This window comes from Rattus rattus, chromosome 3, assembly GCF_011064425.1.
Source record: "Rattus rattus isolate New Zealand chromosome 3, Rrattus_CSIRO_v1, whole genome shotgun sequence".
NCBI lineage: Eukaryota > Metazoa > Chordata > Mammalia > Rodentia > Muridae > Rattus > Rattus rattus.
The window spans coordinates 157929727-157955135 of NC_046156.1; the positions used below are offsets into that span (position 1 = coordinate 157929727).

Consider the following 25409-nt stretch of genomic DNA (forward strand, 5'->3'; position numbering starts at 1 on the left):
TGATTAAACCTTCTAGACAGTAAAGCAGGTGAGAGGCCAAAGTTCCCTGTGTCTCCAGCATCCCTGGTGCTGGTCTCCCCTGAGCTGGTTTATTTATTTATCTTTTTAAAGCCTCTCGAAACCGTAAGTAAACAAATCCTGGCAGCCAGTGAAAACCTGACACACCCAGAAACTCTCCGCAAAACATTTACTCACGGTCCACAAAGGACTGTCCTATCTACAGGTGGCCTCGCCTGAAGCTAAAGGTCGAAAGAAAACACTCCCCCAAAGCTCACACTTCACAGAGGAAGTGACCTCCTACAGAAGGCGGGGAACAGCACCGGCCACTCTGCAGAGGGTAAGCCACGCCCTTTCTCCATTTCTTAACATGGCTTCTTTTTTTTCCTTCACTAACTAGAAGTTTCATCTAAGCTTGTAGATTTCCTACAAAAACTCAGGCATTTCGAGCATTAGAGCTAAAAGATTGAAGCCCTCTTTTATCCCAGTGCCAGTGGCCACAACGACCCTAACCTAGAGTCAGCCAGGGTCCAGAATTCCAATTAGTTTTCATGGCAAGAAATCAGTCTGGCTAAAACCAGGCAAGATGTTAAAGGCCTGGGATCCTGGCTACTTGGTTTAGTTACAGAGTGAGTTCAGGTCCAGCCTGAGCAATTTAAGGAGATCCTATCTCAAAAGCAGGAAGTACAGGAGTATGGGGAGATAGCTTACACAGTAAAGCCCTTGTCTTGAAGTTGTGAACCTATAAGTTCAGATCCCCAGAGCCCAGGCAAAAGGGAAATGCAGTAGCAGTCTGTAATCAGAGTTCTTCTTTAGTAACAAGGAGGCAGACACAGGAGCATCCTAGGAAGCCCCCGGGGCCAGCTGGCTTGGCAAGTGCAAAGTGGAAGATAAGGCCAACCCCCCAGGTTGTCTTCTGATAGTTACACAGGGCCAGTGGCAAGTGCACATGCCTATACTCACGAGCAGGAATACACACGTCCAAACACATCCCCCACACAATCTACTAAACACAGACTCACAAAGATTCAAAACAAAAAGTGGCCATTATAAAACCTAGGGCCATAGCACCGGGGCAGAGCCCTTGCGCCCTGGGTCCCGTAGCCGGTACTGAAGAAAAGAAGAAAGAAACAGAAGAAAAAAAAGAAACCAAGTCTCTATACCTGCTTTTCACAGCATCCCTATAGAAACAAAGTCTCTTTCCACAGACTTCTAAAGGGTTGGGTAACACTCCCTGCTCAGGTGCTCTTAAAGGATTCCTAGACTCTCAAAAAGAGAACAGCACACGGAAGCCTTCTGAGATTCACAGTGTGTTGCCCTCCCTCCTAAAATAGAAACTTCTGTAACCTCTGTCTTTGTCACACTCAAGTATTTGATAAGCGAAATGGGATACAAGTGAGTCACTGTGACTGACCGTGTTGCTATCAATGAGGTTACCAACAGTGGCCATTCCCACAATGCCTCTGCCCATCTTGACCCCAGCTGCCTCCACCACACAGGCAACAGTGCTTCCTCCAAGACAGTAAAGAAAGAAAAGCAGAGGGGAGGAGTTCTTGCATTCTGCAAAGGCCAAGTTTTCTTTGTGACTTTTTAAAGGAGGTATTCCTTCCACAGCCTGGATCTAATCCTTGAAAACAGAAATGATTTTATCCTTTAATGAGGCAATTTCCACTGGCCTACCTTTTAAACATTCCGAGTAAAACAAACAAGTTGGCCCAATATGGTGGTGCACACTCCCAGCTCTCAGGAGTCATAGGCAAAAGGATATCTGTGAATTTGAGGCTAGCCTAGTCTACAGAGCAAGTTCTAGGACAGCAAGGGTTGTTACACAAAGAAACTCTGTCTCGAAAAGAAAAAGAAAAAAAACAAAAACAAAAACAAAGGGCTAGAAGATTGCTCAGTGGTTAACAGCACTGACTGCTCTTCCGGAGGTCCCGAGTTCAATTCCCAGCAGCCATATGGTGGCTCACAACCATCTGTAATGGGATCTGATGCCCTCTTCTGGCGTGTCTAAAGACAGCTACAGTGTACTCATATATAATAAATAAATCTTAAAAACAAACAATTTATACAACATACAAAGATTCTAAGCATGACGTTTAACAAAGTACAAAAAAGTGGGGAGATTTTAATAAAGGTGAGAATTTAATTAAGAGTTAAAAGTGTTTTGTTTTATTTAAACTTACCCACTCTTCCACGTTAGGGGGCTGTTCATCATAAATGTGTTCCTTATCCCACAAAATATTAGACTTATCATACCGGTCCATCTTTCTTCGGGTTTTCACAGCAAAAACAATGATTAAAGCAAAAGCCACAATAATCATGAACCCCAGGACAATGGCTATAGCCTAAAAGGGGATGAAAGATATTGACATAATTAATTTTAATTGCTTTAATTGAAATCTACCTTCTAGGAACTAAAACCCTTACCGAAGGGCCTGAGCACTTGTAGTTCAATGAGTATAAAACTAAAAGTAAATTGTCACAGATTAGTTCTATCATAAAACTAACCCACGCCAACTAGACTAAAGCTAGCAAAACACAGATAGAGTGAGGCAGGGTGCACATAAACAAAAAGAACACATTCCACGTGACTCAGCACTCAAACCCTGCTGAACTATCGGAACCCCATTTCACAATAGAAGAAGCAAATTCTGAAATATGTGTACCCCAGGAGCTGCTGAAAAGAAGTAAAAATAGCCAGTAAATTAATGAAATCAATTTGTGTGTGTGTGTGAGTGTGTGTGTTTATCAGTGTGTGTGTGTATGTGTGTGAGTGTGTGTGTTTATCAGTGTGTGTGTGTGAGTGTGTGTGTGTATATTCATTGGTGTTTTGCTTGCATGAATGCCTGTGTGAAGGTGTCAGATGCCCTGAACCTGGAGTTACAGACAGGTATGAGCTGCCATGTAGGTGCTGGGAATTGAACCCAGGGTCTCTGCAAGAGAAGCCAGGGCTCTTACCTACTGTGCCATCTCTCCAGCCCCTTTGTTTTATTATTTTTTTCCTAGACAATGCCTCATGTAGCCCAGGCTAACCTCAGACACTCTATAGATAGCTCAAGGTGATTTCAACCTCTTGATCTTCCTATCTCTTAGGATTAGACAGCCTCGAAGTCTTACTTCTAAAGGGTTTTTTAAAATGCTATTTTCAGAAGTAGCTTCAGATACTCAATCATACCTATAACCCCGTTCACGACACATGCCTGGCAATTCTTTTTACAATGTTAAGTTTTGGGGGCCATAGGGGATCTATCTTAACATAAATGAGAGAGATGTGAATTAACTGACCTATAAATTAGAGTGAATGATGAATGATTCCTTTGACCTAACGAGTTTGTCTGTTTTTTGTCAGGCAGATGCATTGTCAGTGGCCAGTGCTGGTTACACACTCGAGGGGAGCAGGAGTCCCCCCCACCCCCCTGGTCTACCTCACAACGACATCCTTTCGCAAAGAATACAGGTTTCAAGTAGCCAGCGGATTAAGAGGGACGGGCATGTGGTGAGTTAGACAGACCAATTCTGCCAGTTCTCAGCGCCCACCAGACAGGTCTGAACAGTGGCAGCAGGCGCTCTGAAAACCTACACCAGCGAGGGAAACACTCCACCTTCAAAATAAAGCCAGGCAGTCAGTGGAGAAAGGCTAACCCGAAAGGGTGAATCACTGAGGAAAAAGAACGAGATTTCCTGAGTCAAGAGGAGAAAAAAAACCCAGCAGCAGTATTTGTGGTCTAATGTAATTAAGATGAATCACAGTTCCCTAAGGTAGGGTTTTACCCCCACAGCACACAGAATCACCTGGACAAAAGGTACTGACACTCTGGAAACTACCAAATCCATTGAAGAAAACGGGAAGAGGCTCTCAGTTCAGTGACTGGAAGATGTACAATTCCAAAGATGACAAGACTCCCCAAAACCAACCTACAGATTTGGGGCAACTCTTCAAAGTCCTAGCACGTGGGCTTGCAAAAACTAAAACTAATCCTTGTGGGATGATGTCACAGGTGAGGCAGGTACAGGATAGAAGGAGGCCTGTCATTGGACGAGAAGGAAATGGGCGGGAAAAAAGTTTGAAGGAAGAGGAGACGGGAATGGAAAGGAGGAAGAGACAGGAGGGAGAGGGAGAGAAGACGTGACAGGACAATATGGCGGGTGATGTTAAGATTCCACGCTGTACCTTTGTAGGTTGTTATGAATCTTTTTAAGGGATGGATGTGTTTTAAGGGATGGATGGCTTTGAATGTTTAGGTGGACAAGTATATCTTATCAACTGGGCCAAAGGTTATTGTGTTGTGTGTTCTTTCATGTGTAGATTTAAGTGTAAGGGAGTGTGGGGTGGCTGGTCTGGGCCACCACAGAGTTGGGATGTGTGTTTCTGGCATGGAAACCTGCCTTGGGAACTAGATAGGTAGAGAGATTGCTGCCAGGCTCAGAGAGAGGCCTTTGGCAGTGTGATATGGGATGGAGCAGAGCAGGTGAGAGGCTTTGCTGACTGAGACTTAAGATATCCAGCAGATATCTTGGGGCACCACGGTGCTGAACATAGAGCGGGTAAAAGATACCTTTTTTCATTTTTTATATTTTTACAACACATCCTACAATGCACAAGGGCTATCCCTAAAGGACAACCCTAAAAATCATATGGAAATTCAAAGAAATAAAGAATCTGGTCGAGATAATTTGGACCCAAGTTAGAGAATCTGTGCTTCACAATTTCAGAACTTACTATAATGCTAAAATAAGAGAGTATATAGTATGTCATAAGGACAGAAGTATAGATGTATGACCTATGTGTGCCCCTGTGTGTGTGTGTGTGTGTGTGTATGTATGATGCATGCAAGAGTGCAGTCCCTTGTGTGCACACATGAGTATACTTGCCTACACATGTGCGTGACTATCTGTGAGAGGAGGTCAAAGGTCAACAGCAGGTGTTTTCCTCTATTACACCTCATTCTCATTTTTTTTTCTTCTTTTTTCTTTTTCTCGGAGCTGGGGACCGAACTCAGGGCCTTGCGGTTGCTAGGCAAGCACTCTACCACTGAGCTAAATCCCCAACCCCTCATTTTTTTAAAAAGAAAGTCTCTCAGTGAACCTAGAGCTTGTCATTTCAGCTAGATTGTTTGTCAGGGAACCACACTCAGCATGCTTGAGTCTTTGCATGGGATCTGGGGACCGAACTCTGCCCACTGATCCGTAGGCAACCCCAGATGTTTCTCACCCAGGGCCTCATATGTGATAAGCAAGCTTTCCACCAGTGAGCTATATCCATCATCCATACAGTCAACTCACTCTGGACACTGGCATGGGGAAAGTGTAGTGGAGCGGGGAAGGTTGTAGTTCACCTGCCTCTGGTTACAGAGCTCAAAACGTCGATGCTGTATAGAATCACAACATCCAGGTCAACGTGGGCTATACGATGATAAGACCCTGACTCCAAAGATGGGGAAATAATTAAAAAAAAAGGCAACTTTTACTTTCTTTGATGAGACACCAAAAGCAGAAAATATCAAAAGAAAAACCAGACAAATGAGAGTCTAACAAAACTCAAGTTCTGTGTAAAGAATATCATAAAAAAAAAAAAAGAGTGATAGCAAAACAAGAAATGATTGCCAATCACTGATACAGACTTGTATGCATATCACAAAGGTTTAAAATAGGCCAAATAGAAAAGTAAAATTCTGAATATCCAATGATGACAAATGTCCAACGCAGGGCAGCAGGCCTGTAATTCAGGCGCTCGGAATGCTCGGCGGGACTGCTGAGAGTTCAAGGATAGCCTGGGATACACAGCAAAACCCTACTTTAAAAACAAGCACAGAGAAAGCTACCTAGAATAAAGGATCACTTCATAGCCATCAACACGACCAGAATGAGACAGACCAACGGTAACAGGCTCTGGAGGTGAAACAGAAAGGTTAGGACCCTCACACACTTCTGGAGAACCACCAAGCAGCTCATCGCCTCTACCCATAGGTTTACTCACAACTCAAGAGTCACACAAACACTCTCGCATCAAAGATCATAAAAGCGTAAGTAACAGAAACATCAGAAGCACCCTTGGCGTTCACAAACCAATGGGTCAATAAAATGTGACAATATACTCTTAGATCGCTCATCAATAAAAAGAAATAAAGGACTTGGACATGATGAAAACACAGACGCACCTTTTAAAAATTCATACTAGGGGTTGGGGATTTAGCTCAGTGGTAGAGCGCTTGCCTAGGAAGCGCAAGGCCCTGGGTTCAGTCCCCAGCTCCGGAAAAAAAGAAAAAAAAAAAGAAAAAAAGAAAAAAAGAAAATAAAAATTCATACTAAGTGAAAGGAGCCAACCACAAGAGATGATATCCTATAAAAATCTATGAAATACCAGAGAACAAGCAAACCTAGGAAGATTAGCGGCTGCCCAGGGTGGGTTATGAAAACATGAACAACGGCTATTGGACACAGAAGTTTCTTGGGGAGACGGTGAACGTACTCCACAACTGTAGTGATGTTACACAACAAATCACCAAGATATCCTTTAGATAGGTATTGATAATGGAATGCTAATTATGGCTTAACATGACATCCACCACCACCCCCGCAATGACATCCACTCCCCACCCAACATTTTGAAGTAGGGCTTTGACATATTTGTGTGTGTGTGTGTGTGTGTGTGTGTGTGTGTGTGCGCGCGCCTACTCCTTTTGCTACAAGGACAGCTCAGTCTTTTTTGACATAGTTTTTAAATGTTCCCATACTGACTATTCTAGTTGAGTGTCTACATATCCTAGCTGAGTGTCTCTAATCTTACGGAGAGAAGACCGGGTATGGGGGAGAACAAAAAAAAAAACCTCTTCATACCTCCTGGGGATCCACCACACAGTAGTGATACAAATATTGGTCCACGTAGAGACCAGTGCCTCCAGGAGTATAAAACTGGCTGCAGATGGTATAGATCTGGGAACCGTACATAGATCCGGAAGCCTGGGCAGTCGGGTTGACTCCCATTATGTACACGATCGTGGCAATGAACACCATGATGCCCAGGATTGCGCTGACTATGATCACGATCAAGTAGTATCTTCTCGTTCTGGACATTCCCGATCTAATGACGCTGGTAACGAATATCACCAAGGAAGCGATGAAGCAAAAGGCCGCCATGGCCAGCAGAAAACCCTTTGCCGCTCTGGGGTCTGTGTACCCTCCGTAGCCGTAACCGTAGCCGTAACCGTAACCTCCGAAGCCACCTCCATAGCTACCGAAGCCGCTGCCGTAAGGGTAGTTCATACTTCCTCCAAAGATGCCCGTTCCATAGGCTCTGTCCCAAGCAAGTGTGGAAGCCACGCAGGCAAATACGGCGATGCACATCACGATGATGAGCATAGACAGGATCCGAATCACCCCTGGAGGCGATGTCCACTTGTAGAAGTGAAGAATTTCGTCTTCCGGGTAAAAAGAGTATGCCGGCTGAGAGAGCATTGGTCGAACGTGCATCTCTCCGCCATACATGTCATTGCTTGGGGCATAATGATTGGGTTTGCTGAAAGGGGAATACAAAGACCCGAAGTTAAAAACTGCTTGGAATAAAATTAGCCTTGTAGGTGAAGCCATTTTAAACCCACTGAACTGCAGAGGGGTTGCCGATTCCGTAGGAGAGCAAATCTGAAGCGGATCAAGTTTCCAGCTGATACAGACACTGCTGCTCTGGGAAACGTATTTGACGGTGACTGTTCTAGTACATTTAAGGGCAAAGGGTCTCTAAAATGTGCCCCGTGTAAGGATCATCTGGAAATACGTAAAATGTCAGCTAATGGGGCTGGTGCTATTAACTCAATGGCAGAGTATTGTCTAGTAAGCCCTAGGTTTCTTAGTTCCACTACCAGCACTTGGAGCAACCATAGTGCATATGGAGGGACCCAGCTTTAGAACAACGTATCAAACTCTTTTACCCTTGTGGCACAAGGTAAAAACGCAATGCCCACACTAGCCTCTTCAGGGTCTAGTCCAATTAATTCCTAGCTGTTGTACTCTTCAACATCAGAAAGTACATTCGTTCATCAACTCTTTGAAGGCTGACTGCTGGAGGTGCCTGGTTGACTTAGGTGGACATTGTGCTTGGCAGTAGAGAGGCAAAAGTTAGAAAAGGAGAAAAAAGGCACCACCATAGTGGGTGTGGGGTTTTTTTGTTTAATCTTGTTGTTTTTCTTTTTTTAAGATTTCATTTATTATTATTTTGTATAAGTACACTGTAGCTGTCTTCAGACACACCAGAGGAGGGCATCAGATCTCATTACAAATGGTTGTGAACCACCATGTGGTTGCTGGGATTTGAACTCAGGACCTCTGGAAGAGCAGTCGGTGCTCTTAACCTCTGAGCCATCTCTCCAGCCCTTGTTTAATCTTGTTACAATATTGAAACAGGATCTCCTGTGGTTGGCTTCAGTCTCCTTATACAGCTGACTTCATGATTCTCCTGCCTCCACCTCCCAAACGCTGGGAGTAAGGTATGGCTTATGTGGTACACTACAGATCAAACTCAGGGAGGCAGCTTCATGCATGCTAGGCAAACACGCTACTAACTGGGCCATGTTCCAGGCCGTAAGTGCCAGGTAGTGTTGGGGGGTGTGTTTGGGTCGGAGGGAGGTGGGGTTCCAGAACTGGGGAAGGGTCTAGGGCTCTGCTGATGAACAACAGCCCTACCCCCTTGGCTTAATTTCTAAAAACAAATACTTAATGGATAGAAGTTTCTTTTACATGCAACAGACCCCAGGAGGAAAGAGGCCTGGAGAGACGGCTCAGCCATTAAATGCTAGGCTCACAACCAAAATATAAGAAAAAGAGCAAAGGGGTTGGGGAAAGTGGTAGGCGCTTGCCTAGGAAGCGCAAGGCCCTGGGTTCAGTCCCAGCTCTCAAAAAAAAAAAGAAAAAAAAAAAAAAAAAAAAAAAAAAAAAAAAAAAAAGAGAAAAGAGCAAAGGAATCTTTATTTACTTACAATTCATCCGGCCTGTAAGGAGGTGGACTCTCAAAAGGCCTCACAGACATGGCTGATGTCACTGGTCACCTGATCTTTATGATGAACAAGATGTCAAGGCTCCCAAGACAAGCAGACCTGAGCAACAAAAGTAGGACAGTGAAATCGCTACTGAGGCAGAGGAGTTCACAGCAGAGAAATGTGAGACTCCAATCTCCAAACGCCCACTCACTCCAACACCACTGTACGTAACAACCCGTCAATTCCTTACGCACAGAAAATCTAGCATTTCTCCTGGGACCAGCACCACACTGTGCATGGCCCTGGCACACAGGTGTCTTTCAACTTGTAATTCTGAGTTACAGTAACGACAACCTCACCTCCTTCCATCACACAGAGGGGGAAACAATAAATAGCCAATACTAAGAACAAAAGCACACAAAGAAAAACAAATAAATTCGAGGTTAGCATGAGATCTTGTTTCAAAAAGAAAAAAAAAGGGAGAAGAGAGGGAAGGATTTATTCATAAAATTAACTATTTGGGATCAGCAAAATGGCACTGTAGGGAGGGTGTCTGTCACCAAGTCTGATGACCTGAGTTCAATCCCTGGAACACAGAGGTTGAAAGGGAAGAACTCCAACTTCATATGTTGTCATATGTTCTCTCAACGTCATATGTGTGCCATGCACATATACAGACACATACACACATATACACAGATGTTTAAATTTTTAAACAATTTTTAAATATTTTATATATTTATTTAATTATTCATTTGTTTATTTTCTTGTTGTTGTTGGTTTGAGACAGGGTTTCTGTGCAGCCCTGGCTGTCCCAGAACTCAATCTGTAGACCAGGTTGGCCTTGAATTAAAAATCTGCCTGCCTCTGCTTCCCAAGTGCTGGAATTAAAGGCATGAGCCACTATCGTGGGGGGTGGGCAGGACAACACAGATTAATGATTTACTTCTATTTTATGTTCACTGGTAGTTTTGCCTTCGTGTATGGTGTGTGTGTGTGTGTGTGTGTGTGTGTGTGTGTGTGTGTGTTTGTGTGTGTGAGTGATGGTGTCAGATGCCTTGGAACTGGAGTTATAGACAGTTCTGAGTTGCCATGTGGGTGCTGGGAATTGAATCTGGGTCCTCTGAAAGAGCAGCCAGTGCTCTTAACCACTGAGCCCTCTATCTCTCCAGCCCCTTAAATTTAAAAAAAAAAAAAAAGAAACAAAGAACAAAAGTTTTAATACCAGCTACAATGATATATACCAGAAATTCCAGCTCCTCAGGAAGCTGGGGCAAAATGATTTGGAGCTAGAGACCAACCTAGGCACCACAGTAAGACCCTTTCTCAAAATCAAAACAAAAAGCTGACGATTCGTAGTGGAACACTTGCCTACAATGTCCAGGGTTCTAGATTCAATTCTCAGAACTAAAAGGAAAATAAATAGTTTCCTATTGCCTCTAAATGCTCGTGTAGGATGAGAAGGCACTGGAGCCTAGCACCTGTCGGTCCTTCAGAGCTAACTAAAGCATACCCTAATTTAAAAAGCACGTCCTTACTAAAAGTGATTGCAAAATGTAGATGTGGATGGTGAGATTTCAACCCATCTCATTCTTTTATCCGGTTCTCCAGTTCTCCAAAAATGTCATCTTTACAAAAAAGGAAAAACGTGAAACAGGCATCAAAAAGTTCTTTCCTGAGTGAAAAGCGGAGTATTTTCGTTCTAGAATTCTCTGAATACCTCAAAGGGCATTTTATTCCGTCAACACATACTTATTAACGAGGACCCCTGCACAGAGGAGCCTGTGGAAGCATGAGATACACACACACACACACACACACACACACATACACATACGCACACACATACGCACACACACACACACACACACACACCTACTACTACCACTACTACTATTACTACTATTACTACTACTTACTACGTACTTACTACTACGTACTTCAGGCAGAACGACGTGACCAAGAGTGGCAAGGGATAAGTTGGGAAGCCATGAAGATGAAGAACATTAGCTAGCAGTGCGTTGGAAGGAAGGACGGGCATCCAGGCTGGCTAAGTGCTAGTATGCATGGGGCTGGGGCTCATTTATGGGTCAGAGAGGAAGCCATATAGGGACATGGTAACCTATTAAAACAAAGACTATACTGAGAGTACAAAGTGCTTTGAAAGTCTGGTGAGAGTTTCTCCTCTCAGCAGCAGAAGTGTGACTGAGTTAGGACCATGAAGAGGCAAAAGAGGGCACCTAGGAGCTGCATCGGCGAAGCCCCTGAAGTAATGAGGCACAGGCTGAGGAGAGCAACAGCACTGGGCATCTACCCCTGAGCCAGCTACTCTCCATAAAATTCCAATTCACACTCAAATCACCTTGCTTATCGACTTTACAAACCCAGAAAGGACCAGAAAGACACAGGAAGTAACATGCATCAAAGCCAGAGAGCCACTGAGATGCGACCTGCCCCCTATTTCCTGTCCTCTCCACTATCAGAGGCTTTAGGTGAATTTCATTTCATATACTAGCTTTCCTGCAGTGGACAACTGGTGTTAACGTCCATGAAGCAGCGAATCTGGACATGATCTGCCTTGGTCCAAGGTGACTCCTTGGCACCTAAGAGATCTTTTGGAAATATACTAACCGGTGAGAACTAAAAGCTAGAGTTTATTCTAGAAAATCCAGTGTTAGAAAAGCCAAGAAAGGGCCTATGACATGGCTCAGCAGGTAAAGGGACTTGCCGCCAAGGATGAGGAACTGAGTTCAATCCCCAGAACCTACAGTATGAAGGGAGGGGGAAACAACACCTTTGAGTTGTCCTCGGACCCACACACACAGGCCATGGTGTGCACACAAATGTGTACAGAAGATAAATGAAAGGAAGATGGAAAGACCAAAGGAATAAACGAATTAGCAAGTGAATGAACGACGAATGTACACTGTCTTACAGCTTTGAGCACTTCCTGCCCCTCAGGTAAAGTATACGCAAGCAGCAGTAACTTCTTTCCAGGCAACACTAGTAACTGATTAGCAAGGAAGAGAACTTTAGCTCCACTAGGTAAACTTCATGTGAACAGGAGGTTTTGCATGTTGTTCATTGATTAAAACAGCACCTGGCACAAGGTAGATGTGCAAATATTTGCTCAACATTTACATGAATCAGATTGGATCATGGACACTGCCTGCAACCCCCCCCTCCCCCCGTGTGCTTTCAGGCTGAAGGCAATGAAAAACTACCGGGACAATTTAACAAAGTGTCACCTCCAAGAGACACTGGAGCAAGGTCTAGGATCTGAGTACATTAAATCGAAATTTGTTTTCGCTTTCAAATAAAGTCTGTCCAATTCTGCACCGCTCCATTAAATCAATTTAGACTTTTAATATGTGATGTGCAAACTACACAGTAATTCTCTTCCACATCATTAAATAGTTGATTCCAAATCTCAGAAGAGGACTCTGTGTATTAGATAAAAACCTCAAAAAACAAAAGTCCAGGTAGTATCAACACAAATACCGAGCAAAGATAACTTCTCATTTTGTGGGTTTTGTTTTGTTTGTTTTTCAAGCCAGGGCTTCTCTATGTAGCTCTGGCAACTCTGTCATCCAGGCTGGCCTGAAACTCTGCCCATCTCCCCCCCACGCTTCCCCCCCATAACTCACCTCCTCACCCCCTACTCCCCACCCCCGTGCTGGGATTAAAGGCCTGCGGCACCACTTTTTTTTTTTTTTTTTTTGGAAGCATCAGGGCCTTTTTTTAAGCCTACCGCTGAGCTAAATCCCAGCCCATCAACGTTTTTAAGACAAGTGGTTCTTGAGGTACACTGCAAGATAGTAATGGGCCAGGAACCAACTAAGGTACTTCCTGGTGGTCATTTGTTTTTTAAAACCACTTTCCCAGGTAAAGAAAAATCTCTTGTGTACTATAGGATGCAGCATCTGTCGATAAAATGCTGATTGGCCTGAAAGCAGGAAAACAGAAGGCGGGACATCAGGCAGGAAGATGGAATGCTGGGAGAGAGTCAAGGCAGGGAGGAGGCCAGGAGGACAGAAGATGGGAGCTGAGTAGATATAACCAGCCACGTGGCATAACTAGATTAGAATAAATGGGATATCAAGTTATGATCTAATAGGAGATCCAAGCAGAGCTTACTGGAAAGGTGTTTGTAAATGTATTTTGAGTCTCAGAATTATTATTCTGGGGCCGTGGGGCCAGGAGGAAAAACTCAGCTTTTACATCACCAATGTCCAACAAAGGTATAAATCCCCAGTGTATGCAGCCCTGTGACTAGCGCACTGTCAGTTTCTTCACCTCATGTTAAATACAAACATGAGTGATGTAAACCCACGTGGGGCTGTGAGAGACAAGAGTCAAGATGGCTTCCTAAACGATGCTTGGAAAAAGAACATTAAGTAGAAACTGTAAACACTATTGAATGTGAGACCTCATTTCTGAGACTGAGTGTCAAACAGCGACAATATTGAACTTAAGGAATCTCAGACCTTCTACACCTATGACTCAGTCACTCGAGACCATTCCCAAAGCCCGTCCACCATGGTGCACACCACTCTGAAAGTCCAGCACTTGGGAGGCTGACGCAGGAGGATTTCCATGAGGCCAAGGCCTGTGTGGGCCACACAGTGAGTTGACCTGGTACTTGGAGGTTGAGGCAGTAGGGCTGCCTAGAGTCTGAGTCCACCTTACAGTGCCAGGGGCTAGAGAGAGGGCTCAGCCACGTACAGCGCTCACTGTTCTTACAAAGGACGGGGGTTTGGTTCCCAACACTGGCACCAAGCAACAAGGGCAATAATTCTAGTCGCAGGCATCGGACAGTCTCTGGCTTCTTCAGGTACCTGCATGCCCATGGTGCACAGCGCATGTTTTACCACACACATCTACACATTAGTATATAAACCTTTTTTTAAAGATTCTATTTATTTATATTTGTACATGAGCACACTGTCGCTGTCTTCAGACACACCAGAAGAGGGCATCAGATCCCATTACAGATGGCTGTGAGCCACCACGTGGTTTCTGGGAATTGAACTCAGGACCTCTGGAAGAGCAGTCAGTGCTCTTCACCTCTGAGCCATCTCTACAGCCCATAAACTTTTTTTTTTTTTCATACAAAAGGCAAACCAGGTGTGGTGGTGTCCACCTTTAATCTTGACACTCAGGAGACAGAGGCAGGAGAAAAATCCATGAGTTTAAGGATAGCCTGGTTCAGAACAATTTTTAGGGCAGCTAAGTTTATACAGTAAGACCCTGACTCAAAAAAGAAGGGGGGCAGGAGAAAGAGGAGGAGGAGGAAGAAGAGGAGGGAGAGAAGCAGGAGGGGGTGGGTAATGCTGACTATCCCCTAATTCCAGACTCAGAATCAGTTATTAAAAACTAGATTACGGCTGGAGAGGTGGCTTGGTGGTCACGTTTCCTCCCGTAGCAGACTTTAACAGCTCCTGCCACACCTTGGTTCCTCTTCTGAGGTTACCAGGCCAAGAGCACAGAGAAGGAATCCAGTGAATCTGGAGGACAACTGAAGCATTGGGCAGATTCCCAAGTAGTCAAATAACAGCATCTAATTAATTAGCACAAAGAATGGAGCATTCATGTTCACCTGGAGTGAGGTCTGCAGTGGTCACCGCAGACAAGGTTATCCAGATTTGCAGCTGACCAAACACTGGAAAGAATAACTAATAACCCAAGGGCTAGGAATCCATCTAGAACGTGCAAGGTCTCGGCAAGATCAAATTGTGTTTGAAGAAACGTGTTTGTTCCATCCGCCCTGTTTACGAGCTCACACACCTTTCAGGTTCTCTGGGCTACCGTGACTTAACGACTCTGTCAAAAGTAGTAATGACGGGACCTTGGCAGGGGGGTAAAGATTTGGCTCAGTGGTAGACCTTGGAAGCACAAGGCCCTGGGTTCGGTCCCCAGCTCGAAAAAAAAAAAAAAAAAAAAAAAAAAAAAAAAAAAAAAAAAAAAAGAAAAGAAGCAAATGCATTCCTACCTGAAGTGGTTACCGGAAAGGTGAGCGAGGTAAGTGCTCAGGTGCTGCGGTGTTTGAAAGCAGGAATAAGTCATTTAGAAATGCACACTCCTGCTGGGGGATTTAGCTCAGTGGTAGAGCGCTTTACCTAGGGGCAAGGCCCTGGGTTCGGTCCCCAGCTCCAAAAAAAAAAAAAAAAATGCACACTCCTGGCTTCTGGTACAGCTAGCTCAGTGGCAGGCAATCATAAGGCCCTGAGTTCAAAACCCAGAAGCAACAAATAAAGACAGAAGCACAAAGGATTCGCCACGCCTGCTCCCTGAAAACTGAAGGACTAAGACTGGTGGGGGTGATCTGGAAAAATGAGTAATCCGCTTAATTCATCAACGTCCATATGACTATTCGGGATAAAGGGGACCCGGCCCGGCAGTGTTCATTAGGTGTTCTTAGAGGCGCATTCCCCATCCCTGCCAAAAAGTGCATTTCCTTTGGTAAGAATTTTAGCAAAGGGGATCTAAATCTTAAGAGAACATTCAGAAATAGCGTTCGTATCTAGGAATGCTCAGTGGGCCTTGGATTCCATCCCCAACACTGAACCTGAAAGGAACACGGAACTGAACACGGAAAGAAGAAAAAAACCTGAATGAGTGCACCAGGTTCCACCCTAGGTACAGATCCCGGAGTTCGGGATCTTGAAAAAAAAAAAAAAGAAAAAATCAAAACAAAATGTTTTTAGAACATTATTTTTAGAAAAAATAATTGCAAAACAGGAAATGCTTGTCCTGGAGAACTTGACTTGGAGAACTAGCCATCTTTTAATGTCCTTCTAGGCTACCCTAAAAGCCCTGAAAATATTTTAAGAACGTCTTTGTAGTCCTAGAAATGGTTCAAAACAAAAACAAAACAAAACACACAAAACCACGGGGTCGGATTTCATCTCAAAGTTGGGAAGTTTCCCCTCCTTGGCCCTGACTCCACCCCCTCCAAGAATAACCAATAACCATTTGAGTTCCTGGCTCAAGCAGAAGTTACTTAGTATTTTAAGAGATGGTGCTTCAAGGTCCCTAAGTCTAGGACAAGGCTTCATTCACTGCCAACAGCTAAAGAGTAGGGCCTAGCAGCACTTGCTGAAAGAACGCGGAAGTGAGGAGTGAAAAGACCTCTAGGATCTGGTCTAAGGGGCCCATTGGCCACTTTCATCAGCAGAGCAAAAAGATTAGCAGGGCCAGAGACACACAGCTAGGTCAGTAGCGGAAGGAGGAAAAGGAACTCCAACAGTTCCTTACAAAACATGTTACACAGAAAACCTCCCATTTCTAGCCAAGTGTGGGGTGTGTGTGTGTGTGTGTGTGTGTGTGTGTGTGTTGTGTTTAAAGCTAAGTATAGTTGCACATAACTGCTTATACCTTTAATCCCAGAGGCAGGTGGATCTCTCTGTGAGTGAGAGACAGGCTGGCTTCATAGCCAAGTTCCAGGACTGCTGGAGCCACGTAAACAGAGAGATCTTGTCTCAAAAAACGACAACAATAAAACATAAAGAGTTTCTCTCTAGGGACTGGAGAGATGGCTCCAAGTTTAAAATCACTCGATGCTCTCGAAGAAGAGCAGGGTTCAATTTCCAGCCCTCACATAGTGGCTCGCAACCATTAACTCCGGTGTCAGTAATCCAATAAGAGGCACAGACGTGCATGCACATATATGCACACAGGCAAAACATTCAGACACATAAAGTAAGACTTAAAACAAATCTCTAAAAAAAAAAAATCTCTCTCTAGAATGAAGAAACCCCAGGTAGAACTCCCCCTCCCTCCCCCAAACCGAACCTTGGACATTATGCGTGCTAATCAAGCACTGTGCCACTGAGTCCCAGCTTCCAAAGACGGCCTTTTCATTTGTGTTAATTGATCTGCACTCGAGTCTCAGGGTATGTGAGGAAGAGGCAACCCTTGGTGTTTTTTTTCCCTCCGTGCGGGGTTCATCCAGTCCTCAGGCCTGCTGGCGAGTGCTTTACCCACTAAGCCATCTCCCAGTTACAGGCAGCTGTGGGCTGCTGGGCATGGTTACTGGGAATTGAACCCAGGCCCTCTAGAAGAGCAGCATATATATATTATATTTTTAAAAGATTCATTTATTTATTTATTTTATATGAGTTCTGTAGCTGTCTTCAGACACACCAGAAGAGGGCATTGGATCCCATTACACATGGTCGTGAGCCACCATGTGGTTGCTGGGAATTGAACTCGGGACCTCTGGAAGAGCAGTCGGTGCTCTTAACCACTGAGCCATCTCTCCAGCCCCAGCAGCATATATTCTTAACCACCGAGTCATCTCGCCAACCTCCAAACTACAGCTTTTCTTTTTGAGACAGGATCTCCTTATGGAGCTGTAGCTGTTCTGGAACTCACGTTGTAGACCAAACTGACCTTGAACTCACAGAAATCCATCTGTGAGATCCTCTGCCTCCCACAGTTTGAGACATTATGCTCCGCCTCCCAATGAGGATCTTGATGTTGCCAATTACATCCACCAAGTTCAATTCACTGTTCAAACATAGCCTCAGCAGGGTCTCCAGACCACTCAGTAATTCTCTTCCACACCTGACCTCAGACTTCACCATCTCCACCCCAGGTGGAACACGAGAGCTCCACAAACACTCACATATGACGTGACCATCACCTTCCCTGGTCACTCTGCTGGCCCTTAGCATCATATACTCAGTTAATAAGGGTGATGCTCCATGATGCTAATGAGCTGGGATTTGAGTCCGGCCATGAAGATCTTAAACTACACAAATTAACAGTAAATGTATCAGATTGGGGTCAGCCAAAGTCTATGCTTACTATATATGTGATGGAAGGGGGAAAGTCAACAACACAGGCGGAACTTCTAGCTTCTTAGAAAAGCAGAATAAAAGATCCTATCCCAAACTACAAGACGCAAGAAAACAAAACAAACACAAAATAAAACAAACAAACAAGCCTTGGTGCTCCAAACAATAGCCAAGAAAGACTGAAATCCAAAATACGAGTTTGCTGGGGTTGGGGATTTAGCTCAGTGGTAGAGCGCTTGCCTAGCAAGCCCTGGGTTCGTCCCCAGCTCCGGGGGGAAAAAAAAAGAAAAGAAAAAGAAAGAAAGAAAATATGAGTTTGCTTGTGGGGGTGGGGGGGTTGAGAGAACGTAACTCAGCTGTAAGAGCAGAGCCCTGAATTGTATTTCCCAATGTGCAGAATTGCTCAATGTGCAAATGATACACAGTAATCTCCATTTTACAGGTGGAAGTGACACAAATGGTCTGACAATTCCCTGGGCTCGCTACAGTAGGTATTTTCTCTGACGTTCTCTACAGTTAACGACTCTTATTAGTTGGCTTAAATTTTCCGTGTCCTGCCTATTGTAGATTTTTGAAACTTTGCTGAGATTCCAACCTTAGGCTACCTCCCCTTCCCCCAACCTTTAAAATAGAGTTCTGGTAGGATTTACCTTTAACAAAGATGCTCATACAAGGAGGTATGGCCTCTTCCTAAATTGCCTGGAAGCTGCGGGAAAAAGGAGGGAGTAACCCCTTCCCCGCCTAAATCAAACTGGCTAACCTCGCCACCCCATTGCCTAACAAAGGAAGGGCCAACAACCAGATAAACCCAAAGAAAACCACCAACAGTTTTACACCAACAGTGTAAATTTAAGATTTATACATACGGTGCAAAGGAACTACTGTTATACTCAGGGATGTGTACTTGAACAACGCACGAACAACGAACCAAACCACAGAAAGCATCTCTCTTGCTGGGAATTGAACTCATGACCTCTGGAAAAGCAGTCGGGTGCTCTTAACCGCTGAGCCATCTCTCCAGCCCTCCGGTGATCCCAATAACACACCAGTTGTAAGCGAACCTCCCTGGAAAGCTGCCTCCTCCCCGCCCCAGGTAATTCCCCTAAGTGGCAGTTTGCCCGTTGAGCCCCGGGCAGGCCCGAGGATACCTCCGCTCCCGCTGGCGTTCAGTCACTCCACCTGGGACGAAAGGGGCTCAGAGTTGTTTCAGGGCCAAGATGCAGAGGCCATTTTGGTCCCCACCCACTTGTCCCTGCATACTTCCTCCGAGGCAGGCCACTCGCTGCTAGACTCGCGGGGCCGACTTTGCCCGGGACCTCTGCAAAGTGGACGGCCTGTGCAGGCTGCGGATCCCCGAAACTGTGCGCCCCACGGAAGCTCCGCGCTCCGGAGCAGCCGGGCCAGAGCCGGGCAGCAGAGCAGGTCCTGCCCCGGGGCAGGTCCCCGGCCCGCGGTCACGGATGAGACTCCATCGCGGGAACAGCTTCCCTCGAAATCCAGCCTCATTCGAAAAGAACACCCGAGAGCTGAAATCAACAAGGGCGCACGCACCGCCCCCTGTTCCAAATAGCCATGGTAACATACTCCAAGTCTCCGAGGACACAGCAGAGGACCCCCGGTCTCCTCTCCTGGGATGAATTACCCAAAGGAGCGGAAACCATGAGGGCCACAGGGATCTGTGTCGCCCTGCGTCGCCCAGCTCCAGCCCTAACTGGAGACCCCAAGTAGCTCACAGATCTCCAGCGCCCTAGTTGAGCGCTGGATCCGCCCCCCGAGACTCCCGCCTGGGTAAAAGCATAAAGTTGCTCGGGCATTTCTGGTGGAGAAGGTTTCGCCCGCGAGTCCTAGAAGACAGAGAAAGAGAGAGAGCCCCCAAATGCTCCCACGCTGCGCTCAGGAACACGCGCTTCTCCGGTTTCCGTGAGAGCCGAGTCCAGGGCGAAACTGCCACCGAAACTAGCTCCGCGCGCCCTCCCCGCGCCTCGCCTCCCAGCCCCGGCGCGTCGCCCTGGAGGACCCGGGGCACCGCACCTGCCTCGCACCCACTTGGGCGGCCGGAACCCCGGGGTGCTCACCTGCCGGTGCACCTGCTGCCGCCCGCGACGCCAGCCCACGGCTCAACTGAGCAGGGAGGACCGTCCTCCGCCTCCCCCACCCCCTGACCCCGGGCATGCGCACCAATTTCAGGCGGAACCCGCCCGGGGCCGTGCGCCTTAGGGACTCACCTGCTGCGCCCCTAGCCGCGTTGCTCCAGGCTCTGGATCTCTCTCCCGCAACTCCACCGCTGTCGTCTAAGGAAAGAAGGGCCGGGAGGTGGGCACAGGCGACGAGGTGTGGCGTGGCCGGCCTCCTCCCTCGGTGACCCATTCACCTGAAACTCCGATGGGAGGGGGAGGGAGCGGCGGAGGAGGAGGCGGGAGCACCGGGCAGGGCTCACCACCCGGAGCTAGCAGAGTTAAAGGAACAGCGCCGACTTTGGCTGGAGAAGGGGGTGTCCCAGGATCGTGGAAGCAAGGGGGTGATCCCAGACCATTTTGGGTGTGCTCAGAGATCCGCCTGCTTCAGGTCCCCTGTGGGGGTGTTGTGGGTTCCGGGAGAGGGAGAGTCAGGTCGAGAGGAAGCTGTAGTACTACTAGAGAGGGTCCAAGGGCGCCAGGAGGCTGATAAGAAAAACTGAGTCCTCTCCCTACTGTGCTCTGCTGCCAGGTTTGATTAAATGTTTGAGGGAAAGCAGTATCCAAATGCTTGTTCCAGCGAAAAAGAGTGGGCATTTTTCCAGAAGTGCTGGCTCATTACTAGCACCTTCCGAATCAGAGGATTCAGGAAAAGACTATCCTCTGGGCTCGTTTAAAATGAAGGGAGATGGGGTTGGGGGTTTAGCTCAGTGGTAGAGCGCTTGCCTTGCAAGCGAAAGGCTCTGGGTTCGGTCCCCCAGCTCCGAAAAAAAAAGAAAAAAAAATGGAAGGAGGTTACTGTAGATGTGTGCAAAGTCCTCGTTCACGCAGGCACTAAATGTAACTATGATGTGATCGAGGCTACTCTGAAGAGATTTAAAACCGTTTCGGCATTCTTTTTTGGCTCAAAAAAACAAACTCAATTCTGGTTGCTAAGGGCTGTATTTTTTTACTCTGCCTATACCCTGTTGTTGTAGATGTGCATGTGTGCGTGTGTTGTATTTCTTTTTAATTGTACTTGACATACAGAGATTTTAGTTCTTGTAAGTTAACTATCTGCACCTAAGATGAGAATTTAAATTTCGTAAGCCCTGCTTTTGTGTTCCAATCCTGAATGTCTGCATTGCTAATACATTTCTGATCTCTCCCCTGCTCCGGTCTACCTTTTAGTAACTACAGGTGTGGTCTCCTTTGCATTAAACCTTAAAGCGCAATTCAGTACTTCTGGAAGTAAAGATTTAAATGACAGCCTTAATAGATCGTTAATCTCATTAGTAATTTTTCATGAAGTCATTACTATAATTACTTTAATGTGACTATAGTTTTTGATTGATGCAGAATAAATTGATATTAACCCTAAGGAAGACGGGTTAATCCTCTTAACGTCAGCTGTCAGATTGCTAATATTTCCAAACATTCCACCTCAGATTATAATTATACAAGGAAACATTTTTGTAAACACCTAAATATTATATTATCATGTATTTTGCCCTGTTCTGAAGAGGGTCTCATAGAAGGTTTGGTGGTGTTGGTGGTGGTATTATTTTTCCTATTTAAAGATAAATAAATATAGATTGACTTGGGGTGCATCTTGTCCCCAGAACACCTGCCTGCCATGCTTGAAGCCCTAGGGTTCCATCCTTAGTTCACACACCAAAGTGTTCTGTCAGGGGCTGGAGAGATAGCTTGAGGCTAAACGCAGTGGCCGCTCTTCTACAGGACCCTGTTCAATTTCCAGCACCACATGGTGGCTCATAATCAGATGTAACTCCAGTTCTGGGGAGTATGACACCTTCTGGCCTCCTCAGGAATAGGCACACAATACATGTGTGGCTTCCTCGGGAGTGGTACATAGACAATCCACGCAAGCAAATTACCCATACACTTAAAATAAAATTTTTAATTAAAATATTTTAAAATAAAGTGTGCATTTAATATTTCGAGCAGTCACAAGGTTGTATAACTTTTGCCATCGTATTCTAATTCCAGAACATTTTCATCTGAAACCCAATGGGTATTAATAGTCGTTTTCTGTTTCCAGCCCTGAGTTTTTTTTTTCTTTCTTTCTTTTCCCCAACCCCTAAGGTTTCTCTGGAACAGCCTTGGCTGCCCTGGAACTCACTTTGTAGACCAGACTGGCCTCAAACTCACAGGAATCCATCCACCTGCCTCACTCTCCCAAGTGCTAGGATTAAAGGCAGGCACCACTACTGCCGGACTTATTAGTGTATTTTCTATCTTTGTTGACTTGCCTATTCTGGTCATTTTATATGAGTGGGTAATACCATTCATGAATTCAGCATCTGGCTGTCACTTTGCATGCTCTCTTCATGGTTCATCCATGTTGGCCCATGTTTTCAGTACCTTACTTTTTTTTAATGACCAATCTTTCACTGCATGGTTATACCACATTTTATTTATCCTTTTACCAGTTGTTGGAAATCGAGGTTGTTTCTACTTCTGGGCTATTATAAAGACTACTATTTGCGAAAACTCACGTGTAAGTTTTAGTGTGAACATACATTTTCAAAACTCTTGAGTAAGCGTTCGAGTAAACATTTTTTGCCACTTCAAGATGGTAATATGCATATAATATTTTTTCCTAGTCCCACCCTAAACTTGGACAGAAAGGCACCTTACATCTGAAGGAAACTTAGTCATTCTAATTTACAGTCCTCCTGCCTCCGTCTTCCCAGTGCCGTATTACAGGTGCACCACGCCCTCCTATGTACTTGTGCACATCACTCTGTCAAGAAGGTGACTTCTTCCTCTTCGTCATCCTCTTTCCCTGCGTTCCCCTCCCTTCTTCCTCTTCCTCCTCTTCCTCCTCCCCCAGTTCTCCCAGTGTGTGCCTTGTGCACGCTCAAGCCCGTGCTCTGCCACTGAGCTACATTCCCAGCCAGTAACTATCCTAAGTGCTTACCCTGCTCAGAGCAATGGCAGAGCAGCCTTCTAGTGACTACTTACTGTGAATGCAGAATTTAAGAAAATAGGCAGAGCCATAGGGAACTGGCGACAGGTGATCATTTTTTCATTGTGAAAAATGTCAGCCTCCTGTGTTTTCTGTTAAGATACTGCGTACTGTGGTCTAAACCCGTGTGTCCCCCATCCCCCACCCCATCCCCCGCTGTTAATATTGTGCTGACTAGGTAGTGATTTAAAGTGTCTAGAGAGAAACCCAGCCTTAAGCACATCATTCCTCGATACTAAAACAAAATAGGTTGGATGCTAAAGAATGCCGTCATAATTTGTAGCAAAGTAATTTCCTTTCTCTTTTTTAATTAGCAGTAATCGTGCCTCAGATAAACCTCATTGATTATGATACTGCCACTGCACAAAGCTCTTTTTTTTTTTTTTAGATTTATTATATATAAGTACGCTGCAGCTGTCTTCAGACACACCAGAAGAGGGCATCAGATCTCATTACAGATGGTTGTGAGCCACCATGTGGTTGCTGGGAATTGAACTCAGGACCTCTAGAAGAGTAGTCCGTGCTCTTAACCTCTGAGCCATCTCTCCAGCCCGTAAGTTTTTTTTTTTTTTAATTAGAGGACCAGTAAGTAGATTTGTTTTTTCAAATCACTAAGATTTAAAAACAAGGGCCAAACAACAACAACACCAAAAAGCCAAGAGCAGAGCTTTAATCCCACTTCTCCAGAGGCAGAGACAGAGGCATGCTTATTATCCCTGTGAGTTCAAGGCCAGCCTGGCCTACAAACTGAGGTCAGGACAGCCAGGGCTACACAAAGAAACCCTGTCAGATCTCAGTGTTGCCCCTTAGTAAAACCTTCACCACATTTGGAGTCATAATAAATAGTACCTTCTTCAGATGCTCTGGAGGCTGGCTGAGGCAAGATGATCACGAATTCAAGGCCTGCCTAGGTAACCTAGTGAGCCTCTCCGTCAAAAAGTAAAACAGAGATGGGAGAGGTGACAGGTCTTCTCGTAGCTCATAATAGCCTGCACCTTACTAGGTATCTGAGTTAAGGTACTTGCCCCCAACCTCGGGACCCACGCGGTGAGAAGAGAGAACCAACTCCCACAAGTTGGTCTCTGACTGCCACACAAGCCCAGGCATGAATGTGGGCATTAACACACAGGGAAAATAAATAAATATGGTTTGTAGAGAGAAAATCAGGAATAGAGGGTGCTCGCCACTATTCACGAGGCCCTCTATGCTCAACATTGCATGAAAAATAAAAATAGATAAAATTAGTAACCTGTTATGATTTGGAAAAGCATGCTGTATTCGGAGACAATCAAACGCATCTCAATAAAGTTACAAGTCATTGCTGTCTGTCATCTCCCTAAAACCATTCTGGTGGAGAAGACATTAGCTGTTATGGAGTAATACTTAGTCCATATCCCCAAAGCCAAGGTGCCTCCAAGCACCATTTGCATCTCTAAGCTCGCCAACTGCCATTATGAAGGGAGCACATTCCTCTTCCAGGCTTAAATCGAGGGAAGAAAAGAAGGGGAGATTAAAATATTTCCACTCCACTGTGCCAGTCTAGCGAGCAAATTCAATGTCTGGTATTTGTTTAAGGGCACCTCAGCTTGGAGTGGCTGCCGGCTTGGCTTGAAAGACCTCTATTATGGCCAACTGGTAATAAGGAGGGCGGCACCCTGTCAGCACAAGGCAGCTTCCTCGGACATGTTTATGGCAGAATCTGTGGGACAGCTTCTCAGAGGAGACCTGTTCTAGGTGAGTAAGCTACGAGCTGCTCAATGCTTCTGTGTGAAGCAAGATCCTCCTGGGAGGGAGGGACCCTGGCGACACCAGAGAGCTGAGTGGATGCCTGTCAGCACCTGAGCTAGAGCTTGGCAGGAAGGATCATTAACAACCGCCACCACCGCCAGGCCCTGTGCTTTCTGCAACGTGAGTTTTCTAGTTTGGCCTTCACAGAACGTGTGGACTGCTATTTCCCCGCTTCTAGGTATCGGAAGGCAAAGGTTCCAAATGGCTTGCTCCTTTATTCCAGTTCTCTGCTAAGCCAGGACTCAGTCACTGGCCACCCGATTCCTGAGCTGAAAAACCTTCTTACCAGTCCTGCTGTGTTTTAAGGACTACTTATTATCTCTAAGCAATATTCCATGGCTGATCAGCATTCCACGTTTACCCTTAGGTGTAGGCTTTTGTTCCCTCCACATGGCTGTTGACCATATAATTGTTTATTAGATGGTGTGTTTCATGCATTCCTTTGTAGGAATTTTATATTTTGCAAGCTCTTCCCCCACCTGTCAGCCCCATCCCCGCAGAGGTTTGCAGTGTAACCTAGGCCAGCTCGGGTCTCACAGCCCTCCTGCCTCTGCCCGACAATGGTGGAAGCTCAGGCATGTGCCACCCTGCCTGGCTGAAAAGAAGCCTTCACACACCAGGACGCACAGGCATTGTTGATGGTGGGAGACCTTGTGCAGGCATGTTGGCAAGAAGAATCGCTTCCTAAGATTGGAGTGAGCCGCTA

General features: G+C 45.6%; 1 protein-coding gene and 1 pseudogene across 1 annotated transcript in view; both read right to left on the minus strand.

Annotated features, from left to right (window-relative positions):
* Nucleotides 1–20158, minus strand: part of Ocln (occludin) — a 47258-nt gene extending 27100 nt beyond the window's left edge. The window contains exons 1-4 of the mRNA XM_032898729.1: nt 19996–20158; nt 8970–9086; nt 6838–7516; nt 2184–2345 (exon numbers count right to left, since the gene is read on the minus strand). Coding sequence (XP_032754620.1) covers nt 2184–2345; nt 6838–7516; nt 8970–9019 — 891 coding nt within the window. The 5' untranslated portion in view covers nt 9020–9086; nt 19996–20158. The remainder of the gene's footprint in view (nt 1–2183; nt 2346–6837; nt 7517–8969; nt 9087–19995) is intronic.
* Nucleotides 20159–23156: 2998 nt separating this feature from the next.
* LOC116897380 lies at nt 23157–23286 on the minus strand (annotated as a pseudogene).
* Nucleotides 23287–25409: the final 2123 nt, after the last annotated feature.